We start from the raw sequence: 20092 nt of genomic DNA on the forward strand, positions 1-20092 counted from the left end.
GGGGCGCGCTGCTGGCCTGCGCTGCGTGGACCGCGGGCTGGGTGCTGGCGGCCGCGCTGCTGCTCCGCGCGCACCCGGGCGTCCTCTCCGAGCGCTGCACCGACGAGAAGAGCCGGCGCATCCTGGCCGCGCTGGTAGGTCCCGCCACCGCACCGAGCCCGCGCCGCGCTCCCCGGGGGCACGGGGCGGGACACCCTCCGGGGGGCCACGGGAGCCGGGCGCGGCCGCGGCACCCACGGTGTGTGTGGGGGGGGGGGTGGAGGGAGTGCCCGATGCATGTGGACAACCCGGTCTCTCCGTTCCGGAGTCCTCTGCGGGCGCGCGGAGGTGTCTCTCCCTTGTCGCCAAAATTGGTCCTTTGTCCCGAGAGTCTTCCTGCCCAGCTGCTGCCCTGCCGCCCCCGAGCCCGCGCTCGGAAAGTTTGCGGGTCGGCTCTGAGTCTCCGGCCGCGCCTCGCCGCCCGCGTCCGCTGTGGTGCGGCCGGGCTCGGGGCGCTGGCGAGGGCGCGGGCCGGCGGCGGGGCTTGGCGGCGGGGACCACGCCTCTGCCTCTCGGGTCTGCTTGCCTCGCCCAGCGGCTGTTCTGGGATTCCAACCTGGGGGTCCCTCCCGAGCCCAGTGCAGGCGGCTGGTAGGGCCCCTGTCTCCCGGCGCCCCAAAGCCGCGGCTCTCCCCTGCGCGGCTTGTGGGACCCCCGGCGGAGCGCGCTCAGGCCAGGGGACCCCGGCAGACCGGGGTCCCGGGGGTCGAGACCGCAGTCTCCTCCAAGAGGGGTGGGCCTGAGGGGTCCTAGGCGGGCCGGGCGGTCAGAGACACAGCGTCGGCTTGCAGGCTGCCTGGCGCACTGGGTCCCAGATGCTCTTTTCGCTGAGTCCAAACGTTGGGTGCTGCTCAGTCTCGGTTTGGTGGGGAAGATGATGCGCATTGGGCGACTTGAGGAAAGGTAGGAATCCCCGCAAGGAAAGCCAAAAAGGCCAAGACACTGGCAACTACTTTTCCGTTGGTTTTTTAAGCGGTTGTCCGCTTCCTAAAACAGTGACCATAGAAGCATTTGCTGTGAAAAATTATTTTCTAAGAAATCCCGAAGGGGAAGAAAAAAAAAGAAACCGCATGGGAAGTTTACAGACCGATTGCTGACATATGAGTGGGTGTTTTGAGAGTGTAGGTTTTCAAAACTTCAGAGCCTAAAGGTTTAAAAAATTCTTAAGTGAGATTGGAAAAATTAAAGTGAGTGAAACATACAAATGAACAGAAATCGTATTCCCTAATGGAGTCTGACGTGTCATCATGAACTCATAATAATGCAAGTAAGACCCTCACCACGGGTTCCCTGCATCCTGTGTATCAATCATCCATCCATTACCAGGCATGTATGGACCCTGACACTGAAGTTCTATCAAGTTTTCTGTAACTTGGTAACAACTCATTGAGTTTCTCAGTGACCTATATAAAAACTCCTTTCACTTATAAAGGCTTCTCACCAACCCCCCCCCCCGGCCCCGCCGCTGTTTTTAGGGTGACTGACTACTTTTTTTTAATGAACAAAAATAGTGTAGCCACGATGGAATAGCTATTCACAAAAATAATACAGTAATCTTTTACGTTAAAATAAAAATGCTATTTTCAGGTAGTTGTCTTTGGTTAAGTGGGAAAGGGACTAATGGAAATTATATGGCCTAATATAATTGAGCTAATCATAACTTTCCCAGCATTCCCGCCCGTAAATTAAAACCGATTCTGGCTAGAGGCTCTACCGCTCTGTCTCCAATGGCAGCCATCTGGGCTCACTTTTAGTCAACACGAAGCTGGGGAGATAGATCCTGCTCCCGAAGCCTCTCAATCCTGCCTGTTGCCGAAGGAATGAATCGAAATGCCGCCTCTGTCTGTCTCCCTGAAGTTCGTCTGACCTTGTCTCAATGAACTGAGTTTTTGGGGAGCGTCCCCTGGCCGCCCTGCTCAAAGCCACTATTTCTTACACGCGCTCCGGGCTTGGCCTTCTCTGCCTCTCTCCCTGCCTCCTCGCCTTCTACCCTCTCCGTTCTGGGTGTGCTCATGTCAGCCCCCCTTGGCACGCTGGTTCCCAGCTCCCCAGGACACTCTGAACGAGAGCAGGGTTGGAACAGCACGGCGGGGCCCGCACCGCAGACTCGGCTGGGCCCTGGCTGCCGGGCAGAGGCCGGCACTGTGGCCTCCCAGGACTCCAGCTGAATCGGCCCTCTGTCTCCCGGCTCCCAGGCACTTTCAATGCATCCTGCCTGGCTTTTGTCCTTCATAAGAAAACTGGCTGTTATTTTTCTGACTGATCTCCAGGCCCTCATTAGCTTTCCCTCTGAATACCAAGCTCAGGGGGAGCCACAGGGAGCCCCCTCCCTCCCTGGCAGAGATGGTGAGTGCCTGCTGGTGTCCCAGGCCTCGGGCATGACAGGTGCCATTGCCGGCCTGCGGGGGAGTCTGGAGACAAAGGTGCAGAGCTCCAGTGGCTGGGAGTCGGGCCTGCTGGCACCCCCGAGAGGTACCCCGCCTGCTGAGGGAGCCCAGTGCGCTCCATGGCCCTGGACGAGGGGAGGGCTGGAAGAGCCCGCTGGCATTTCTCCAAGGAGTGGAGCCCTGCGTCTCCTAGCTTTGCATTTTTTGAGTCAGACTGCTGCGCTCCTCTGCGCCGTGGCTTTCCAGCACATCTCATAATCAAGACATCCGTAAGCCCCCTTCCACTTCTCCGTGAGGTTTCTAGAGCCCTTCTTTTCCGGCGAGCTGTGACAGGGGCCACCCCAGGCTGGCGAGCCTTATGCTGTGTCTGATTATTTACAACCCCGGCTCCCCCGTTCTGCTCGCAGAGCGCTTCACAAGGCCCAGAGAGATGTTGCAGGTGCCCGCTGGGCTGACTCCGGGAAGGCCCTGTGCAAAGTAGTTTTCCCTGTATTATTTCATTCTGTCCCCCTCCACAACCCCTGGGGGGTATGGGCTTTTACTGTCCTCATTTCAGAGATGGGAAACGGCGCCCCACAGAGGTAGAGTATCCTGATGGCGCACTGCGTCACAGAGCCCGTGTGTAACCCTGTGCGCTTTGGTAGTGGAAACTCCAGCCCAAGAGGTGGTTCCCCAGTGATGAATTTAGTTGCCTGCAGTAGAGGTTGCTTCTTCATAGGGCAGGCTTATCTTTCTTTGCTGCGGTAGAAACCCCATGACCCCAGTGGGACTACAGCATCCGGAAAGATTTTACAGGAGGGAAGGACTCTATTTTTCTGAGTGCTTTGGCCATGTTTGTGATATGTATCTTCTAAGGCATATCCAGGGGCCAAGAAGGGCTGGAGGGTGAACTGGCTCAGTGTTCTGAGATTTTGCAATGCACAGATAACTGCTCAGGTGAGGAATTCTATAGTGGGATATGTTGCTAACCACATCGAGACTTAATGCTCCTCGAAAACAAGAACGGATACACAAAAGAAAACCCAGCCCTTAGGCATGACCTCCGGGACCTGTCAGCAGTTTCCCAGACTAGAGTGGACAGGTTTTGTTTTTGCCTGAGAACCATGATACACGCTGGAGAGATCCTAACCGACAGCCTCTGAGACGCTTCCTACCAGACCTGAGTATTCTGGCAGTGTGCGTTTGTATGCACGCATGTAGGCTAGAAATGCCAACCCACTGTGAGCTCAGATAATCACAAAATGCCAGTCAACTACAAGGAGGGTTTATTAATTTTTTTTTTCAGTATGATACCTGTGGATTTTATACGTGCACTCATTTGGGCACAGGGTTGTACCTGTCTCCACGCTGGCAACACCCCTTCATATGCAGAGAAAAGTGATTTTAAAAATTAAGTTGAGGGGCGCCTGGGTGGCGCAGTCGGTTAAGCGTCCGACTTCAGCCAGGTCACGATCTCGCGGTCCGTGAGTTCGAGCCCCGCGTCGGGCTCTGGGCTGATGGCTCGGAGCCTGGAGCCTGTTTCCGATTCTGTGTCTCCCTCTCTCTCTGCCCCTCCCCCGTTCACGCTCTGTCTCTCTCTGTCCCAAAAAAATAAATAAACGTTGAAAAAAAAAAATTAAGTTGAAGTGAATAAACTGCTTTTTTGAGCTCAAAACTAGCTACTTCAATAAGACATGTGGCACATAAAGTAATTTCACTATTGTCTCTAACATGATGACAATTTTTAATTAGCTTATAAACTTGTAGTTTGTACTTAAGTTCATTGTTTTTGATTTTTTATTTTTTTAAGTGCTGGTTTATTTTTGAGAGAAAGAGAGAGAGAGAGCAGGGGAGGGGCAGAGAGAGACAGAGAGGAGAGGGAGAATCCCAAGCAGGCTCCACACTGTCAGCCAAGAGCCCGACATGGGGTTCAAACCCCTGAACCCTGATTTCATGACCTGAGCGTAAGCCAAGAGTTGGAAGCTCAACCGACTGAGCCCCCCAGGCGCCCAGCTAAATTCGTTGTTTTTCAAATAGGAGATTAGTTCTTTCTCTGTGTTTAGGAGCCTCAGACATGCAAAAAGATCCTGCAGACCACTCCATCACTGGAACCAGCACAGCCACAGTGGATGAATTTCACACTGTGTATAAGAGAGTGGGAACGGAAGTGGCAAACGTACATCCTCAGACAGGGTGGCCACAAAGAGTGGCTCTGACTAACCACGCTGTGTGTGCCCTGCTGTAAAGCAAATTCTCTCCTACGACGAGCTGGGTGACGGGGGCACCAGAAGTTAGGGCACAGATCTGAGGCCTCACCTACGGCAGCTGGCAGGCCCCCCTGGGATTCGGGGCACCCCGTTCCACTTCCCGGCCTTTGCGATGGCCGACACTGCCTCCCCGCAAGCTGCCAGCCACGCAGGGGGCACACTTACGCCCCAACGTGTTAAGCTTCAGAAAACAGCCCATAGTAATTAATGTTCCCCTCCAAAACAGATGGGCTCTACCCCCAATTCGATGATTATTCCGTTGTTCAAAATGTCTTCGACTCCTGTTTGGAATCGCCGTCCAGATTTGTAGGGGCAACGCCGTAGAGACTTTCATTTGAGTTGAACTCGATTTCATCTGTGCAGGGTAGTTTTGTAGACGACACTGTGCGGTGGGGAGCCGGTGGGGGAGAGGATATCGCAGGTGAGTGTGGTGGATGGAGAGCTGGGGGCAGAGGACAGAGGTGAGGACCCCTAGGGGCAGGGGGGCTGTCTCCCCGGGAAGGTTGATCTGGCACTTGGGGGCCAGAAGCAGTTTTGTCTGGCAGAGACACGGCATTTTTTCATAGGCCAGCCCCCTCGATCACACACAGCTGCTGGCACTAACTTTGCCTCCCACACTGCTGACCCGGATCTGGTTCTCTGAACATACCAGGCCACTTTGCAACTCCGGCTCTTTGCACAGGCTGTTCCCGGCAAAGGAGCTGCCCTCTGTCTCCTCGTCTGCTAGGCGCACCTGCCGTTTGGCTTTCAACACTGAACTCAGGAGCCTCTCTCCAAGAAGAAGCCTCCCCCACCTCTGGCCGTCTAATGACCAGGGCCGGAGAGGGGGGGTCATCACTGAGATGACCAGGTCCTCTGCACCTGTGACCTTGGCTGACCTTCACAGGTCTCCTGTGACACCGTATTAGCTCCCCATGCTACAGACCTGGAAACTAGCCACAGCTGCTGGGGGCGCCGAGCTGAGAGAGAGACAAACCCAGTCCGCCCGGAGCCAAGCCTGGCTGCGCACCTATCCTGCACAGGTCATACTCTGCTGTCGTTTATGAGTTTGGAAGGCAGCCACCGCTGTTCTGGGAACTCCTGAGCCTGGTACCTGTAGTGGATAGTGGCTCAGCTCACGGTCGGCTGCGTTAAGTTGGGAGAGAGAGTGGCATGGCTCATTTGGAGCTGGCTGGGGGTGGCTGAAGCAGCAAGCCCTTCCCGTGGCCGTTGACAGCCTCAGAGGATTGGAGGGGTCTTCTTGGCCCACAAGTGTCTCTCCTGGCCAGGAGTTCTGGATGAAAGTAAAGCCCCGGGCCATCGTAGCTGACGCCCTCCGCACTCCCCACTCACCGTCCAGTGGACTCTGTCCAACTCCTCCCTTCTATCAGCCCAGGACTCCCCTCCTCCCACCAGACAGTTGCCGTCACCTGCTCTTTATGTGTTCTGTACTTCATACAAAAGCACTTTTGATCAAGTTACAAATGTGACAACACTCTAAAAGCGTTCTGGAATTTAATCAAATAACTTTGGAAATCATACTTAAAGAGGAATTTGAGGGCTTTATAAGGAAATCAAAAAAAGTTTTTATTTTCTGATCAGGTTTACTGAAGAAATGTGAAACTCTGTAAATTCCAGAGAGAGTAGGAGAAAAACTACAAGTCAGATGAATGCCCCACGGTATTTCCATCCTTCATAACCTTTCTGCTCCTGGTCGGCTAGACCACTTAACCCTTTCATCCCCACCTCTCCTCCACGAGGCACCTGAAAGGTCCCGGGGGAGCCTGAGTCAGCTTTCTTACCAGGGGTGATATGGAAGCAATTCTAAGCAGACAGTGAGTGACTCAGAGGGTCCAGGTGCTTTCAACACTCAGTTCTTGACCCCAAGCCTTGGAATTAGAAGGATGGCATTTTGCCAACACTGTGTTAACGTTAAATACGTTAAAGGTGACTGCAGCATGGAGTGTGCTTGAAACAGTGGTGCGGGTGTTTGTTAACGCAGCTTCATTATAGGTGTCTGTTTTCCAAAGACAAAAAGGCTGCCCCAGCAACAGGAGGGCATCCCCAGGCTCCGGGGTCAGATTCACGACCGGCACAGGACTCCGTTGCTTGAATCCTAGCGTTTGGCAAGTGTGACACATCCACCGCCCAGCATGATACACGGAGATGGAAAGGCCACAAAGGCAGAAGGGGCTCCCAGGAGACTCCCAGGGTCAAGTCACATGGCGTGGCCTGGGTCTTCCAAGCTCTTGCCCTGGTACTTCCCGAAACGGTCCCGAAAATCCACTTACTTCTTTTAGGAACTGGGAATATTTCTTTTCTTTTCTTTTAATTTTTTTAATGTTTATTTTTGAGAGAGTGAGAGAGGCAGAGTGTGAGCAGGGGAGGGGCAGAGAGAGAGGGAGATACCGGATCTGAAGCAGGCTCCAGGCTCTGAGCTGTCAGCACAGAGCCCAATGCAGGGCTCAAACTCACAGGCCATGAGATCATGACCTGGGGCGAAGTCAGACGCTTAACAACTGAGCCACTAAGCATCTCAGAATGTTTCTTTTTTTTTTTTAATTTTTAAAAATGTTTTATTTACTTTTGAGAGTGAGAGAGAGAGAGAGAGAGAGAGCAAGCAGGGGAGGGGCACAGAGAGAGGAAGACACAGAATCCGAAGCAGGCTCCAGGCTCTGAGCTGTCAGCACAGAGCTCGACGTGGAGCTCGAACTCACTAACCGTGAGATCATGACCTGAGCCAAAGTTGGACATTTAGCCGACTTGAGCCACCCAGACACCCCGGAATATTTCTTTTTAATAACCATTTTGGTAATGCATGCTTTGAACAATTAAACTAGAGTATTTATGAAGGTCCCCAATCCTTTTTCTCACACTTTGGGGCCAGGCATATGTTTTCAAATTCACACTTTTGGGGGCATTGAAAGGATAATATGGGGCATATACCTTATATTTTGGGTATGAAGCAGAACCAGTAATCAAACAAATTAATAATTCTGCAGCACAATCTATGCAAATTCTCACCAAGTCAAAGACCTGAAGACTAACAGCCTCACAAACTATTTTCAGTTGGGTTTTGATTCCACATGAGGCTCAGAGAGTCATGAAAAGGTCGTCTTTTCAGGGTTTTTTGCATTTTGCAATTGTTCACACACCCAGGCATTGGAAGTACATTGACTTTGAGCCACTTACAGTACAAAGCCGAGAGCGTGGACGACCACAGCCTCTGAAGGGCCTGGAATTAGGTACCCGGCCACCGTTCAAGGGCATCTCGTGATGTCTTGCACTTGAATGAATGAATGGTTTCCACACACTTTTCTCACAGCCTGCCCGAAAACCGACCAAGGGGGGCAGACCGGTGAGATGCAGGGAGGGGAGACGAGGCTCAGGGCGGTGGGGCAGCCGCCAGGGATGCCGTGGCACAGCCGGGCGTGGCTGAGCTGCACCGTGCTGAGCTCCAGCTTGTCACTCTGGGCACCTGGTCGTGCAGGAGACAGAGTGAAGAAGATGACGTGGTGGTCCTGCCCTTGTCTCATCACCTGATGAGGACTGGGGGGCCCCCCTTGCTTAAGGTGCAGCAGCAGGTGAGGCCTGCGTGTGCCCACGTGGAGGGAGGATGCATCTGGAGGGGGTGGGGGAGAGCAGGTGGAGTTAGAACATAGGCTCAGCTCCTAATAAAGTGTCTAGGGCTGTAGGTTTCCTGAAAGACAAAACAAAGAAGGGAACCGAGAAACGGTCCCTTGTTTTCTTCTGTTCCGCACCAGCTCTGTCCTCCCCCTTCTACCTCGTCCCAGCGGGACCACCGGCCAGGGCCCACGGGACCGTCTTCTGAGGGACGTTTGTAAGGTGGTGGTGGGGTCACCGGGTCCCCTCGTGTGGAACCCATCCTAAGAGCTGCTCGAGTTTAGGAGAAACGCCCATCTGAGGGCTCCTGGACCTTCCTCACCACCGCCGGGAGCCAGACACACCCGACACTTCTAGAATGTATCCCAAGCAGCTCCTGTGTCCCCGGTGCCTGTCCTCTCCAGTTGTGCCGACACCATCATCCACGAGGCCCCTTCTGACTCCCGCTTCCTGTGGTGGGTTCTCCTCCGCACCCCTGTAATCCTTCCAGAGCTGCTGGCCCTGCAGGCCACCCTCCTTGGTGTCAGAAACAGCAGGCTGAGGGAACACGCCTGCGGGAGAGGTCCTTCCTGGGGCCGGCCCTGGGTACCAGGTGAGGCTTGCTGGGGACCCACCTTCTGGGCTCTGACTGCCGTTCTCTGATGGCAGAGGAGGTCAGAGTTCCCCGGGGCAGCCCAGATGTGCAGCCAGCGTCTGGCACAGTTCAGGGAAGCGAGAGCCAGCAGGCGAGAGGCTTTTCCCAGTGTCACGGGGCTGGATGGGGGAGGCCTGCTTCTGACGTCCGCTGTCCTGACCCTCGAGGCCTGGGCCTGGTTGAATCGCGTGACAAATGCGAGCGGCTCCTTTAACTCCCTCGCTTCCTTAACTCAGGGACCCAAATAGCCCGCGTGGTCCACACCTGACAGGTTTCTCTCAACAGCTGACTAGGAGCGCCCTGAGCGCAGGGCCGGACCTTGTTGCTCCCCCTGCCCGCCCCGTGACCGGCCGTCCCCTTCCTTCCAGTGCCAGGAGTACCGGGGCGGGGTGCTGGTGGGGGACCTCTGCGAGGACCTGTGCGTGGCGGGGACACTGAGCTACCAGCGCTGTCTGTACTACGAGAGAGGCAAGAAGGTGCTGCAGGCCGACTGGCGCGGCCGGCCCGTCGTCCTCAAGTCCAAGGAGGAGGCCTTCTCCAGCTTCCAGCCGCTCAGCCTGCCGGACGACGCGGCCGAGGACGGCGGCCAGGACTTCCCGGAGGAGGCCGAGCTGCTGCTGGTGGTGGCCGGTGAGGTCAGGAACGCCCTGGGCCTGGAGCTGCCCAACGGCAGCCTGGGGCCGCTGTGGCCCCGGAGGCACGGCCGTCGCTGGCTGGGCCAGCTGGCCACCCTGTGGTCCCTGGTCCAGCAGGAGGAGTTCGTCCTGTTCAGCCTGCTGCAGGACCTGAGCCGGCACGCCCCGCCCGTGCTGGGCTCCTGCGGCCACTTCTACGCGGTGGAGTACCTGGCCGCGGGCAGCCCCCGCCACAGGGCCCTCTTCCCCCTGGACGGGGCCGCAGGCGCCCCCCGGGGCGGCCGGGCCCAGGCCAAGGCCATCAGCGACATGGCGCTCAGCTTCCTGGACATGGTGAGCCATTTCGACGATGACTTCTCCCACCGCCTCCACCTCTGCGACATCAAGCCCGAAAACTTCGCCATCAGGAGTGACTTCACGGTGAGTGGCTCGGGGAGGGTGTGTGTGTCATGTGGAGGACCGACAGTCTAGGGGAGGTTTTGGAAGTCATGGGGGACCCCTGGAAGCTTCTGGAACCTTCTAGCCCGGACAACCCAGACCTGCCACGCCACCTCCTTTTGGGGTGTTAATGAGAGAATTTTAACAACGCGTGCGCCTTGCACCTCCGTCCTCGGGCAACGGGAACTAGAAGGGAAGGCGCCTGGTAGGGGGCCGAGGGCCCGGCAGGGGAAGGTGCGTCCTTCCGAATGGCTGTTCTGCTTCTCCAAAGCAGCTTCGCCACATTGTAGACTAATTTGAAAGCGAGCCCTCGCTGAGTCAGAAAACAGTCTTCGGGAGAGCAGGAGCCACCGAGGATGACAAGGAAAGGTGGCTTTTGGGAGCTTTGGTACAACAGCCAGTGGGGGCTGCTGCTTTCTGCCTGCCCATGCTCTGAGATGACGGGAGACGTTTTCTGGTCCTTTCTTCCTGGAGAGGTCCTAGCTAGTCTCCCTTCCATGGGCAGGGCTTCTAGAGGGACAAGTGGAGTTTTGGCAGCTCCTGTGAGGGAAAATCCTGCCGGGGGGGGGGGGGGGGGGGGGGGAGCATCTGGCTCTGTGCTGCTCTGTCGCAGCAGGTGAAGTCCGTTTCCCGCTCTGGGCAATGCAGGCGTTCATGGAATTAAAGGTGCTGGAGAAGCAGTGGCAGGAGGGACTCGGTGTTTCACGAGAAGATAATCCCCTCCCGCTTCCCCCCAACTAGGCTACACCCGCGTGTCGGGTTGATGCGTCCTTGCCCCGTGCCCGGGCAAGCGCTGGGACCACTTCCGAAGACGTAGGTGTGGTATGGGATGGGTGCTGGGGAGGGGCCGTGTCCCGGGCCCCCTCCTCCACAAGCTGTGGTCAGTTAGCTTGTCCGCTGCCAGTGCTGGTGAGCGAACGGCCAGGCCGACTTCGCGGGAGCTACACCAGAGAGCGGGCCGCTGAGCGTGCCGGCTCATGGCGGAACGGTGCTCTGCATCCTGGTGAAAAACAGAAAGGGAGGCAAAGAGGGTACTCTTACTGCCGGCCAAGGGCTTCCGTGGCAGGTGACATGGGAGTGCCTTCCTACGACAGCCTGAAACCTACGAAACTAATGCAGTCCCTCTGACTGCCCCAGAGGGACTGGTGAGCTGGGAGTGGCTCAAAGTGTGGAAGGGAAGGAGCTGAGAGGTTCCAGAAGGCTCTGGGAGGTTCCTGGAGGGTCCGTCTGCAATACGCTGGGCTCCATGAGACCTCTAGACGTGGTTGTGAGGGGGAGGGACAGCCCAGGACTCTGCCAGGGTATTTTTGGAGTTGAACTCCCAGCCAAGGCTTCCCCAGTTCGTGAGCAGAAGGTTTATGCACTAGACATGTAGGACCGCCGTTCTCTTTCCCAGAGAAATCCTGGGAACGCAGACACCCCAAGGCCCTGGGAAAGGAGGTGTGGGGTGTCCACTCACAACCCCTGGCTTCGGCAGTTATCTCATCTGACACCCGTTTATTCATCCAGTGAGTGTCATGGAGCGCCAGTGAGTGGAACTCAACAGGGGCGGTAACAGTTGAGGGAACTGAGAGGCTGTCTGGGCTAGGTTCCCAGAAAAGGCCGTAGGAAGGAGGCAGGGCTGACGGGTCTTCCCCGGGGGAAAGGGAAGCGTGGCATGTTGCTGGCTTGTGCGCTGCGTCAGAGTTGTGCCTTCCAGTATCTTGTGCACAGTAGGCAGGAGATATTTGTTCGATGAGATGACGGCGACACTTCAAGCCCAGGCGGTGCCCTGTGGACTGTGCTGGGGTGCACAGACCCTCACCTCTGCCTGAGTTCTTGCTCAGGGGAGAAGGAGAAAGGACAGAGGGTCCCGTTTGGCTAAATTATTCACCTCCTTACATGCTGAGTCTCAAGAAGTTAACTTTCCCTGTGATTTTACAACTTTAATGAAACCCAGCCGTATCAGCATCACCAGGGAACTTGCTAGAAATGCGAATTCTCTGCCTCCCCCGGCCAAGACCCGCTGGGTCTGACCCTCTGGGGGTGGGACGTGGCGACCAGCACATACAGTCACTCACTTTCTCTGGGTCCCCCACTTACAGATCCTGAGAATTTATCCACTGGTTGCCAAGGAACAACTGGGAAACACCATGGCTCTGTGCCCCCCGAACCACTGCCCGCAAATGCTCCTTTCGAACAGATCCGTTTCCTGCCCCAGAGCCACACTTTTCAGTGGAGAATGAAATAATCCCCAACCCTTTCTAGTCTGATGCCCGGAGAAAGTTTGATGAGACGCAAGTGAAGTAATTCCGTGAAGGAAGAATGTTATGATTCTCTCGATTCTGGTTGAGAAAACTTACTCAGGTTGCTCTGTTGGCTTGGTTGCTGTTCTTATTCTAGGTGCGTACAGTTATGCTCACAATAGCTATAATCCATTCTCCGTTATGCACTGAAAAGCAAACCTGGCTCTCCCTGGGAGGTGAGAAGGGAGCAATGAGTGATGGGAGAGAGAAGTTGTAAAGAGGTGAGATCGCAGGTAGGGGCCCAGGGGAAGCCAGGGAGAATGTCGGAAAGTATAGAAAGAAGAGAGACCATGTAGTCCCTATAATAAATTACCGAGACGACAGATGTGTGAGCACAGCCTACTATATATTTTCGTGTATTAACTAGGGTACACAGTGAAATAATGAGACAGGAAAAATTGAGTAAAATTATAATTTCTGCTTGCTGTGCCTGAATTAGTAATTAGGCCAAGCTCTTGAGTAGGGAAAAGTTCTGTATTTTTTATTTTCGTTGTTCTCCATATATTTTGAAAGGGCGTATTTTTCCTCTTCTGTTTTACCGAATCATCCCCGAGAAAGTTTACTGTCTCTTGGCATCACTCCAGAGTGAAAAACAAAAACCCAAACTGGGGAGCGTAGCTCCCAACACCACCAAGTTGAGGAGGACACGAACCCCAACCAATGAGTCTTTTGAGATGCTACCAAAGGCCGGAGGAAGGGCTGGTATTTGGAGGGTGACCTGTGAAGGCTTGTGAAATGTCGCAGACTCCATCAAACTCATCAAATCTTCCAAAAGCTCTTTGTTAACACCTTGAAGCTATGAACTGCATGATTTGGGCAGACTCCAGGTTTTATCAAGTTTGAGATCAGCCTTTTTTTTTTTTTTTTTTTTAATACATTCAGGTTGTGGAAGAAAATCCGCATCATGTAGATGTTATTTCTTTTTCTGGTTTTGAAGCCTATTTGGTTTGAAGCCAGGAAGATAAATCTGAAATTCCAGGAGCTCCACCCTGTTCTCGGGCTGACAGTGGCATTTTGTATTTGATGCTGTTGGATGAGGGTCCACGGGCATCAAACCTAATTCAGGAGCTTTCACACTGCCTTTCCCAGACACGTTTCGATCCAGCCAGTCAGGAGGAAACCAGTTGGCATAGGTCACACATACGCCGTAAATAGACAACCTACGTCCTGCCCTCCACATTCACCGGCACCCCCACGGACCTGCCCCTGGAAGGCAGTTTTCTTCTGTAGCTTCTATTCATGGGGATAAGTTATCTGTATTCATGGCTTTCATAATTCTGACCCTGGAAGGTCAGAGACCAAAGTGATAAAGCAATGGAGGGGGAATTCATTTGTTTTTAAGAAACTGCAGACATTCGACTTCTACAGCTGAAAACATGTTTCAAGTTGAAAAGCGATACTTGTAGTCAGAGTTCCGGATGCTAGGCTCTCACGAGTGATGGCAGATGTCCTTTTGGCAGGGAAAGCCTTGCGATGTGGTCCATGCCGGGCCCTTGTGTGAGTGAAGCCTGCGGCCCCCCGCCTGGCCAGGGCCCCTCTTTCTGGCACGCAGCGTTCTGCGATCCCGTAATCTGTAGGAGCCTGCACCTCAGAGAGCAGAGGCACACTGGCTCCCTCTGCGTTGGCCCCCCGGGGGGTCCTCGTGGTGGCCATGAGCTGGGCCCCGAGAGCGCTTGTGATGGCCATGTGCTGGGCCCCCGGCATCCTCGTGACAGCCCCAGGAGTCCTTTTGATGGCCATGCTCTGGGCCCCCAGAGTCCTTGTGACAACCACGTGCTGGGCCCCAAGAGTCCTCGTGATGGCCATGTGCTGGGCCCCGGGAGTCTTTGTGATGGCCATGTGCTGCTTGGTTACAGGTGGTGGCCATCGACGTGGACATGGCCTTTTTTGAACCCAAAATGAGGGAAATTCTCGAGCAGAATTGCACGGGGGATGAGGACTGCAATTTCTTTGACTGTTTTTCAAAGTGTGATCTGCGAGCCCACAAGTGTGGAGCAGAAAGAGTCAACAGCAACCTGCAGGTAAGCAGCCGCCACCGCGCGGGCTGGGGGACATTGTCCTCTCTGGCTGTTGCTGCCCACCGTGCCGTGGCACCCCATTCATATGGCCCAGGTCCCCTCTTCCACGCCACCTGGGCTTGATGTGCTCAGTGGGGACAGGGACGTCAGGAGTTGGGGTGGTCATTTGTCTTGTCTGTCCCATGGGGTTGTTGGCCGAATGACCCTTGGGGGTCTGATGGACAGGGCGGCCAGCGGAGCCCATTATTCAGCTCCCCATTTCCTCCTAACGTATTACTTTTCTAACTTGCGGTTTTGCTCAAAAAATTATCCTGCCCTGATGCACAGAGCAAAAGAATAGAATTTTTTAAAATTTCAGAGATAGACGTGATGACACATGGGCGTTTCATAAGTGGCAAAGGTCGCTCTCAGGCCGGCGGAAGGAAGGCTGGGTTATGCAGCGAATGGTGTCGGTTAGCTGGGTGATGGGGCGTAACAAAGGACCACATTAACTCCTACTTCACTCCTCACCAGACTCCATTCCAGAGGCTCATGTACTTACTCATACAAAATACAATCCTAAGTGTGCCAGAGTAAAACTGGGAGAATTTAAAATATTATGTGAGAGTGAAGAAGGTCTTTCTGAGCTCAGAAGGCCACAGGAAGGAGAAATTTAACTATCTTTAAAAAAATCCATATAGCAAACACGACATAAAACAAAATCCCCCAAGGGGCGCCTGGGTGGCGCAGTCGGTTGGGCGTCCGACTTCAGCCAGGTCACGATCTCGCGGTCGTGGGTTCGAGCCCCGCGTCAGGCTCTGGGCGGATGGCTCGGAGCCTGGAGCCTGTTTCCGATTCTGTGTCTCCCTCTCTCTCTGCCCCTCCCCCGTTCATGCTCTGTCTCTCTCTGTCCCAAAAATAAATAAACGTTGAAAAAAAAAAATTAAAAAAAAAATCCCCCAAAATACAGGCAGATATTTGCAATTGCTCGTACAGACCAGGAGCGTAGAGTACAGAGGGTTCCTTATCCGCCGGCTGCTGCCGAGCCCCAGGGAGCGCCCCCCGGGAACGCGCTTGCCCAGCAGGGTCTTTGCCATGGCCCCTCCACATGCCGGGGGTAGCATCCGGGGATCGGTCAGTGGGAGGGGGGCCGTACGCAAAACCCAGTCCCGGCCTCAGTAAGGAAGAGTTTTCCTCCTCCCTCAGGTCCTTGGACCGTGGTTCTCAGGAATGCGTCTCAGTAAATCCCTGCCTGCTGGTCTCCATCTCCCAGTCTGCTCTCTAGGAAGCCAACCAAAGCAAGGGGATGATGTCCTCAGTGTATAAAGAGTGTCTGCAAATTAACATGGAAAAGGTCAACAATGTGATGGAAGTGTGAGCAAAGGATATCAACTAGGCCATTCACTGGAAAGGAAGTACAATGTCACATCATCACCCTGACTGCGAGGAACAACGCAAATTACACCATTTTCACCCACCAGTTGGCAAAAATGAAAGACAACACACGTGTTGGGGGGGGGGAGCCCAGCGTTCTCATCACACATTGCCATGAGAGTGTATCTCAGCACAACTTTCCACAGGGTCAGTTTGGCAATATCTACCAAAACAAAAAACACACATATCTTTTGGCCCAGAAGTTCCATTTCTAGAAATTCAGTCATAGGTTCAAAATGAAAATGACATACAGGCAAGATATTTACTGCAACTTTGTTCTAATAGCAAAAATTAGTAAACAATCTCATTTCCATCAGTAGGAAACAAGTTAAATAATTTATGATCTATCCACACGTTTGAGGTGCAGTCATTAAAGTAAACAGGAAATCCTTAGAAGGCTCTGCCTGGTATTCTGTTAGATGGGAGTGGAAGGTGTGGAAGAGGGTGTGTAATATACTGCCATTCGTGCAAAGTAGAACAGAAAGGAAAAACATGTATCAGCTTGTGTGTGCATACTCTCTCTAGAAGGAAGGGGTCCCCTCGCGGAGCTGGGAACAGAACATTGGACAATCAGCAGGAGGCACAGCGGTCTGTCCTTGGGAACAGTTAACATTTTTGCACACGTATTCTCAATTTAAAACAGAAATAAGGTGATTTGCTTTTAAAAATATTCCTGGGGCACCTGGGTGGCTCAGTTGGTTAAGCGTCCAATTTAGACTCAGGTCATGATCTCACGGTTTATGGGTTCGAGCCCCATGTGGGGCTCTGTGCTGACAGCACAGAGCCTACTTGGGGTTCTCTCTCTTCCTCTCTCTCTGCCCCTTCCCTGCATGCTCTCTCAAGATAAATAAAATAAAGAAACAATAAAAAAAATTTAAAAAAAAGGTTCCTCAGAAGTTAAAGTTCCGTGTCTTCTATGAAGAGTAGAACTACAACACTGAGGCCTCTGCTCAATGAGTCCCAAACGGTGTGATACAGAAAGATAAAGCACATTAATCCCGCCCCTCTCGGTGGAGCCCTCCCAGCAGGAGGAGCCTGTGAAAGCTCTAGAAACAGGAGCATGTGTAAGTGGAAGGTTGGAGGAGATCTCCGGCATCAGTGAATTTCATACCCTAGGGAATGGTGGCTTGATTTTCATTTCTGCTTCTGAAGTAAAATGATTCAAAGTCCCTTCTAGTACAGCCTTCTCTCCGTGAGTGTATCATGTTTGCTGACTACTTCTCCCCACATGTCACTGGACCCTCGGGACAACCCTGGGTCGTCGCTTGTTACGGTGACCAAATATGCACGAGAAAGCCCAACCTCAGCGATGCGGCCACACAGCCGAGGGGATGCTCCTTACGCAGCACTGGCCGCCCAGGACTTTCTGCTCCCCTTTGTCTTCGGAAGTGTACTCGATGACAGGGACCCTTTCCCGTCTGCGGTCTGCGTTGAGGCTGGGAGGGGGACCTTGTTCCCGGTGCCGAGTGGTTCAAGTTCCAGAAGGGAAGGCACTTTTACTATCAGACCATCTGTGTGGGAAGACGCCTCCCTCGGCAGGTGGGGTTGTATGGGAGGAGCCACGGTCTGTTTGGGCCTGTGGAGCCTCCGTGGTTGGTTCGCAGCCTGCAGTAACCACTCTGTCCCCTGCCCCTCAGGTCGTCTGTGACAAGATATTCCGCCACTGGTTCTCCTCCAGTCTCAGGACCTCGGCCGTCTCCGTCCCGCTTCAGCTACAATTGCGGGACGCGGTCCAGGAATGCGCAGACCCTCGGGGCGCCTCCGGCAGCGCCCCGGGAGCCGCCCCTGATGTGTTCTGGAAGCTTCAGCGCCTCCTTCAAGCCACACAGAGGGAACTGCAGGAGGCAGAGAAGTAGCCACTCCCGTGGCCTTGGGTCCCTTCCCTCTATGTTGGTTCAAGGACGGGACGTTTCCTCTATGCAAACAAGGGCACGCGCAGGTGGCGCTGTGGTCCTTCTGAAATGTGAAATCGCTGATGCCCTTCCCACCGCACGCCAGCTGCCCTCACGTGCGTCCTTCTTTCCCATCCTGGCTTGATTCGCTCCTGATGGCGGCCACCGCGCTGGCCTCTGACCTGCCACCCTTTAAAAGTGACACGAGGGAGGCAGGTACAGCGGTTTCCTCTTGGAGGCCTCTTCGTCGGGAAACAGCACAAATCCCACTCTGAGGATCGTGCTTGTGCTCACCTGAGAGCCAGGGCTTCCAGCTGTCCTGCCTGCACACGTGCCCGCATTTAAAGAAGTGCACGTGCGTGCACACGAGCCCGTGTGCGTGTTCACACGGGAGTGCTCACGTGAGTGTGTGCACGCGTGCGTGAGGACGTGCCTGCCTGAGCGAGCGTGAGCAGGGAGCGCGGGAGGCTCCGGGGCAGGGGAAGGGGTGTCCCCTCTGGGACAAGAGGGCTGCCTTTGTTTTGGAATAAAATACAATCAAAACAGAAGTTGCATCTGTAACGCAAACGTAATCCGTCAGGAGAGGACGTGTCAGGACAGCGTATGGCCGTTTTCCTCCTGAGGGGCCCGTCGATTTTATGGAGCCTGTGTTAGGGAGCACGTTACCGCCCGCCGCGGTGCATCTGCCTTTGGCGCGGGAGATGCAGGCTGGTTGGACTGCGTCGTGTTGTCCCCGAGAACGTGGGGGACAGCGAGTGCCGCGGTCGGCGTCGGGCAGGGTCAGAGGCGGGCGCCTTGCTCTCAAGGGCACGAACGCCGAGGCCCGGGCACCATGCCGCACGCCGGCAGGTGCCTCCAGCAGAGTCCCGGGGAGGCTTTCTTGAGAGAAGAGGGCCGGAGGGAACCACACGTGGTCCCTCGCTGGGCAGGCAGGTGAACCCGTGGGGGGCCAGCCAGGCAGCCACCGGGAGGGAACTCCTTTCTACTGGACACCTGGGACACAGCAGGTGCTCCGCAAGTGACCAGCTGGTGTCCCTAAAGGTAAATCAAGAAAGACGCCGAGAGAGGAAAAGGAAATTCTATTGATGGCTTACAAATCAAAGAGGACGGATTAATCTGAAATTTAAAAAAAATGACAAACTGCACAAATTTCAAGCCCTTTCTCATTTCCTTGCCCGGTGCCTTCCTGGTCCAGACCAAGGCGAATTTCCTGCTTGTGTTCATTTGGATGCGTTTCTCCAGGCTGCACCCCGGGCTCATGGAACGGTGTGAGGGGCGGGGCAGAGACAGGGCAGGCCCCACCGGGTCTGGGTTCCCACCTCTGAGCACTTCTGTCTGGTCGCCATGGTCACCTGCAGTCCTGCCCCCAATCCGTCACCCCTGGCTCAGTTTCCTCAAGGGCCCTCTAATCGTGTGTGTGAACGACTCACTCTGCCTTTGTAGCCTTTGGCAGGAAGGAAAACCCCACGGCTGTCACTTCCGTGGCAGAAATACATTAAAGTTTGATGCGCGGGCCTTGAGCTAGCAGTTTCTAAAGGAAAAGAGAGTTTGTCTACGGAACAGAGGCTCCTGTCTCTCCAGGGCTGCGCTCTGTGCAGTGGCTTCCTGCAGCCGTGAGGGTCTCACTGAAGCGTGCCAACCGGAGGCTCAGGGTCTGTCTCTGAGCGAGGCTTCCGTGAAACTGGGTGTGAGATGAAGGGCGAGGGAGGGGCAGGGGGCTTGCAGGCCGTGCTCCTAAAACAGTTGGCTGCGCACTGTGACAGCAGAGGGGTCTCCCGCGGGTTGACCCTGGCATCACAGCCCTTCATTAGCGTTGGCTCCGAGCCCCCTGGCTGGGCAGCAGAGCTGGCTCGGGAAAGGGAAAATGTTCGTTTTCATTTAGACCAAAATGGAAGCACATGTTTTTGTTTATCATGGAGACTGCGCGACGTGTAATTTCCCAACGCAGTGGGGTTGTCATTGCTGAAAAGGAGCAGTTTCACCCCTTTCCCCTGTGTCTGACCACTGGGTGTCTCTCCCTTCCCCTCCCTCTCTCTCTCTCTCACACTTTGTTTTGGTTTTTGAAAAAAACCTCAAACCCTTGCAAAATAACACTTTTATAGAATACAATGAACAAACACTGTATTTGATATATATTTTTATATTGTAGAGAGAGCCCATGCGAGCGGGGGAGGGGCAGAGGGAGCCGGGGGGGTCGGGGGGGGGGGGAATCTCGAGCAGGCTCCAGGCTCGTGCAGAGCCCGACGCAGGGCTTCATCTCGCAACCCTGAGCCGAAATCACGACTTGAGCCGAAATCTAGAGTTGGCTGTTCAACCGACGGAGCCACCCAGGGCCCCCCAGGATTTGATGTTTTTAATGTGCCAAGTGAGACCGTGTTGCTTATCTGGTTGAGCAACCACCCCCCTTGCAGAGAAGGGGGCTCCGTATGTGGTTTCTGTGTTTGAATAACACTCGGGGGAGAGAAGACTCTGTGAGCTGTGTCCTCACGGAGGAGGACGTTC

General features: G+C 54.5%; 1 protein-coding gene across 1 annotated transcript; it reads left to right on the top strand.

The window, feature by feature from the left end:
- Positions 1–2: 2 nt before the first annotated feature.
- On the top strand, positions 3–18739 carry DIPK1C (divergent protein kinase domain 1C; the record flags this gene model as incomplete). Its single annotated transcript, XM_040479519.1, has 4 exons — positions 3–134; positions 9278–9964; positions 14124–14288; positions 17336–18739. Coding segments are annotated over 4 exons (1203 nt in total), but the record flags the coding sequence as incomplete, so codon positions are not given.
- Positions 18740–20092: the final 1353 nt, after the last annotated feature.

This window comes from Herpailurus yagouaroundi, unplaced genomic scaffold (assembly GCF_014898765.1).
Source record: "Herpailurus yagouaroundi ecotype Mexico unplaced genomic scaffold, PumYag 142, whole genome shotgun sequence".
NCBI lineage: Eukaryota > Metazoa > Chordata > Mammalia > Carnivora > Felidae > Herpailurus > Herpailurus yagouaroundi.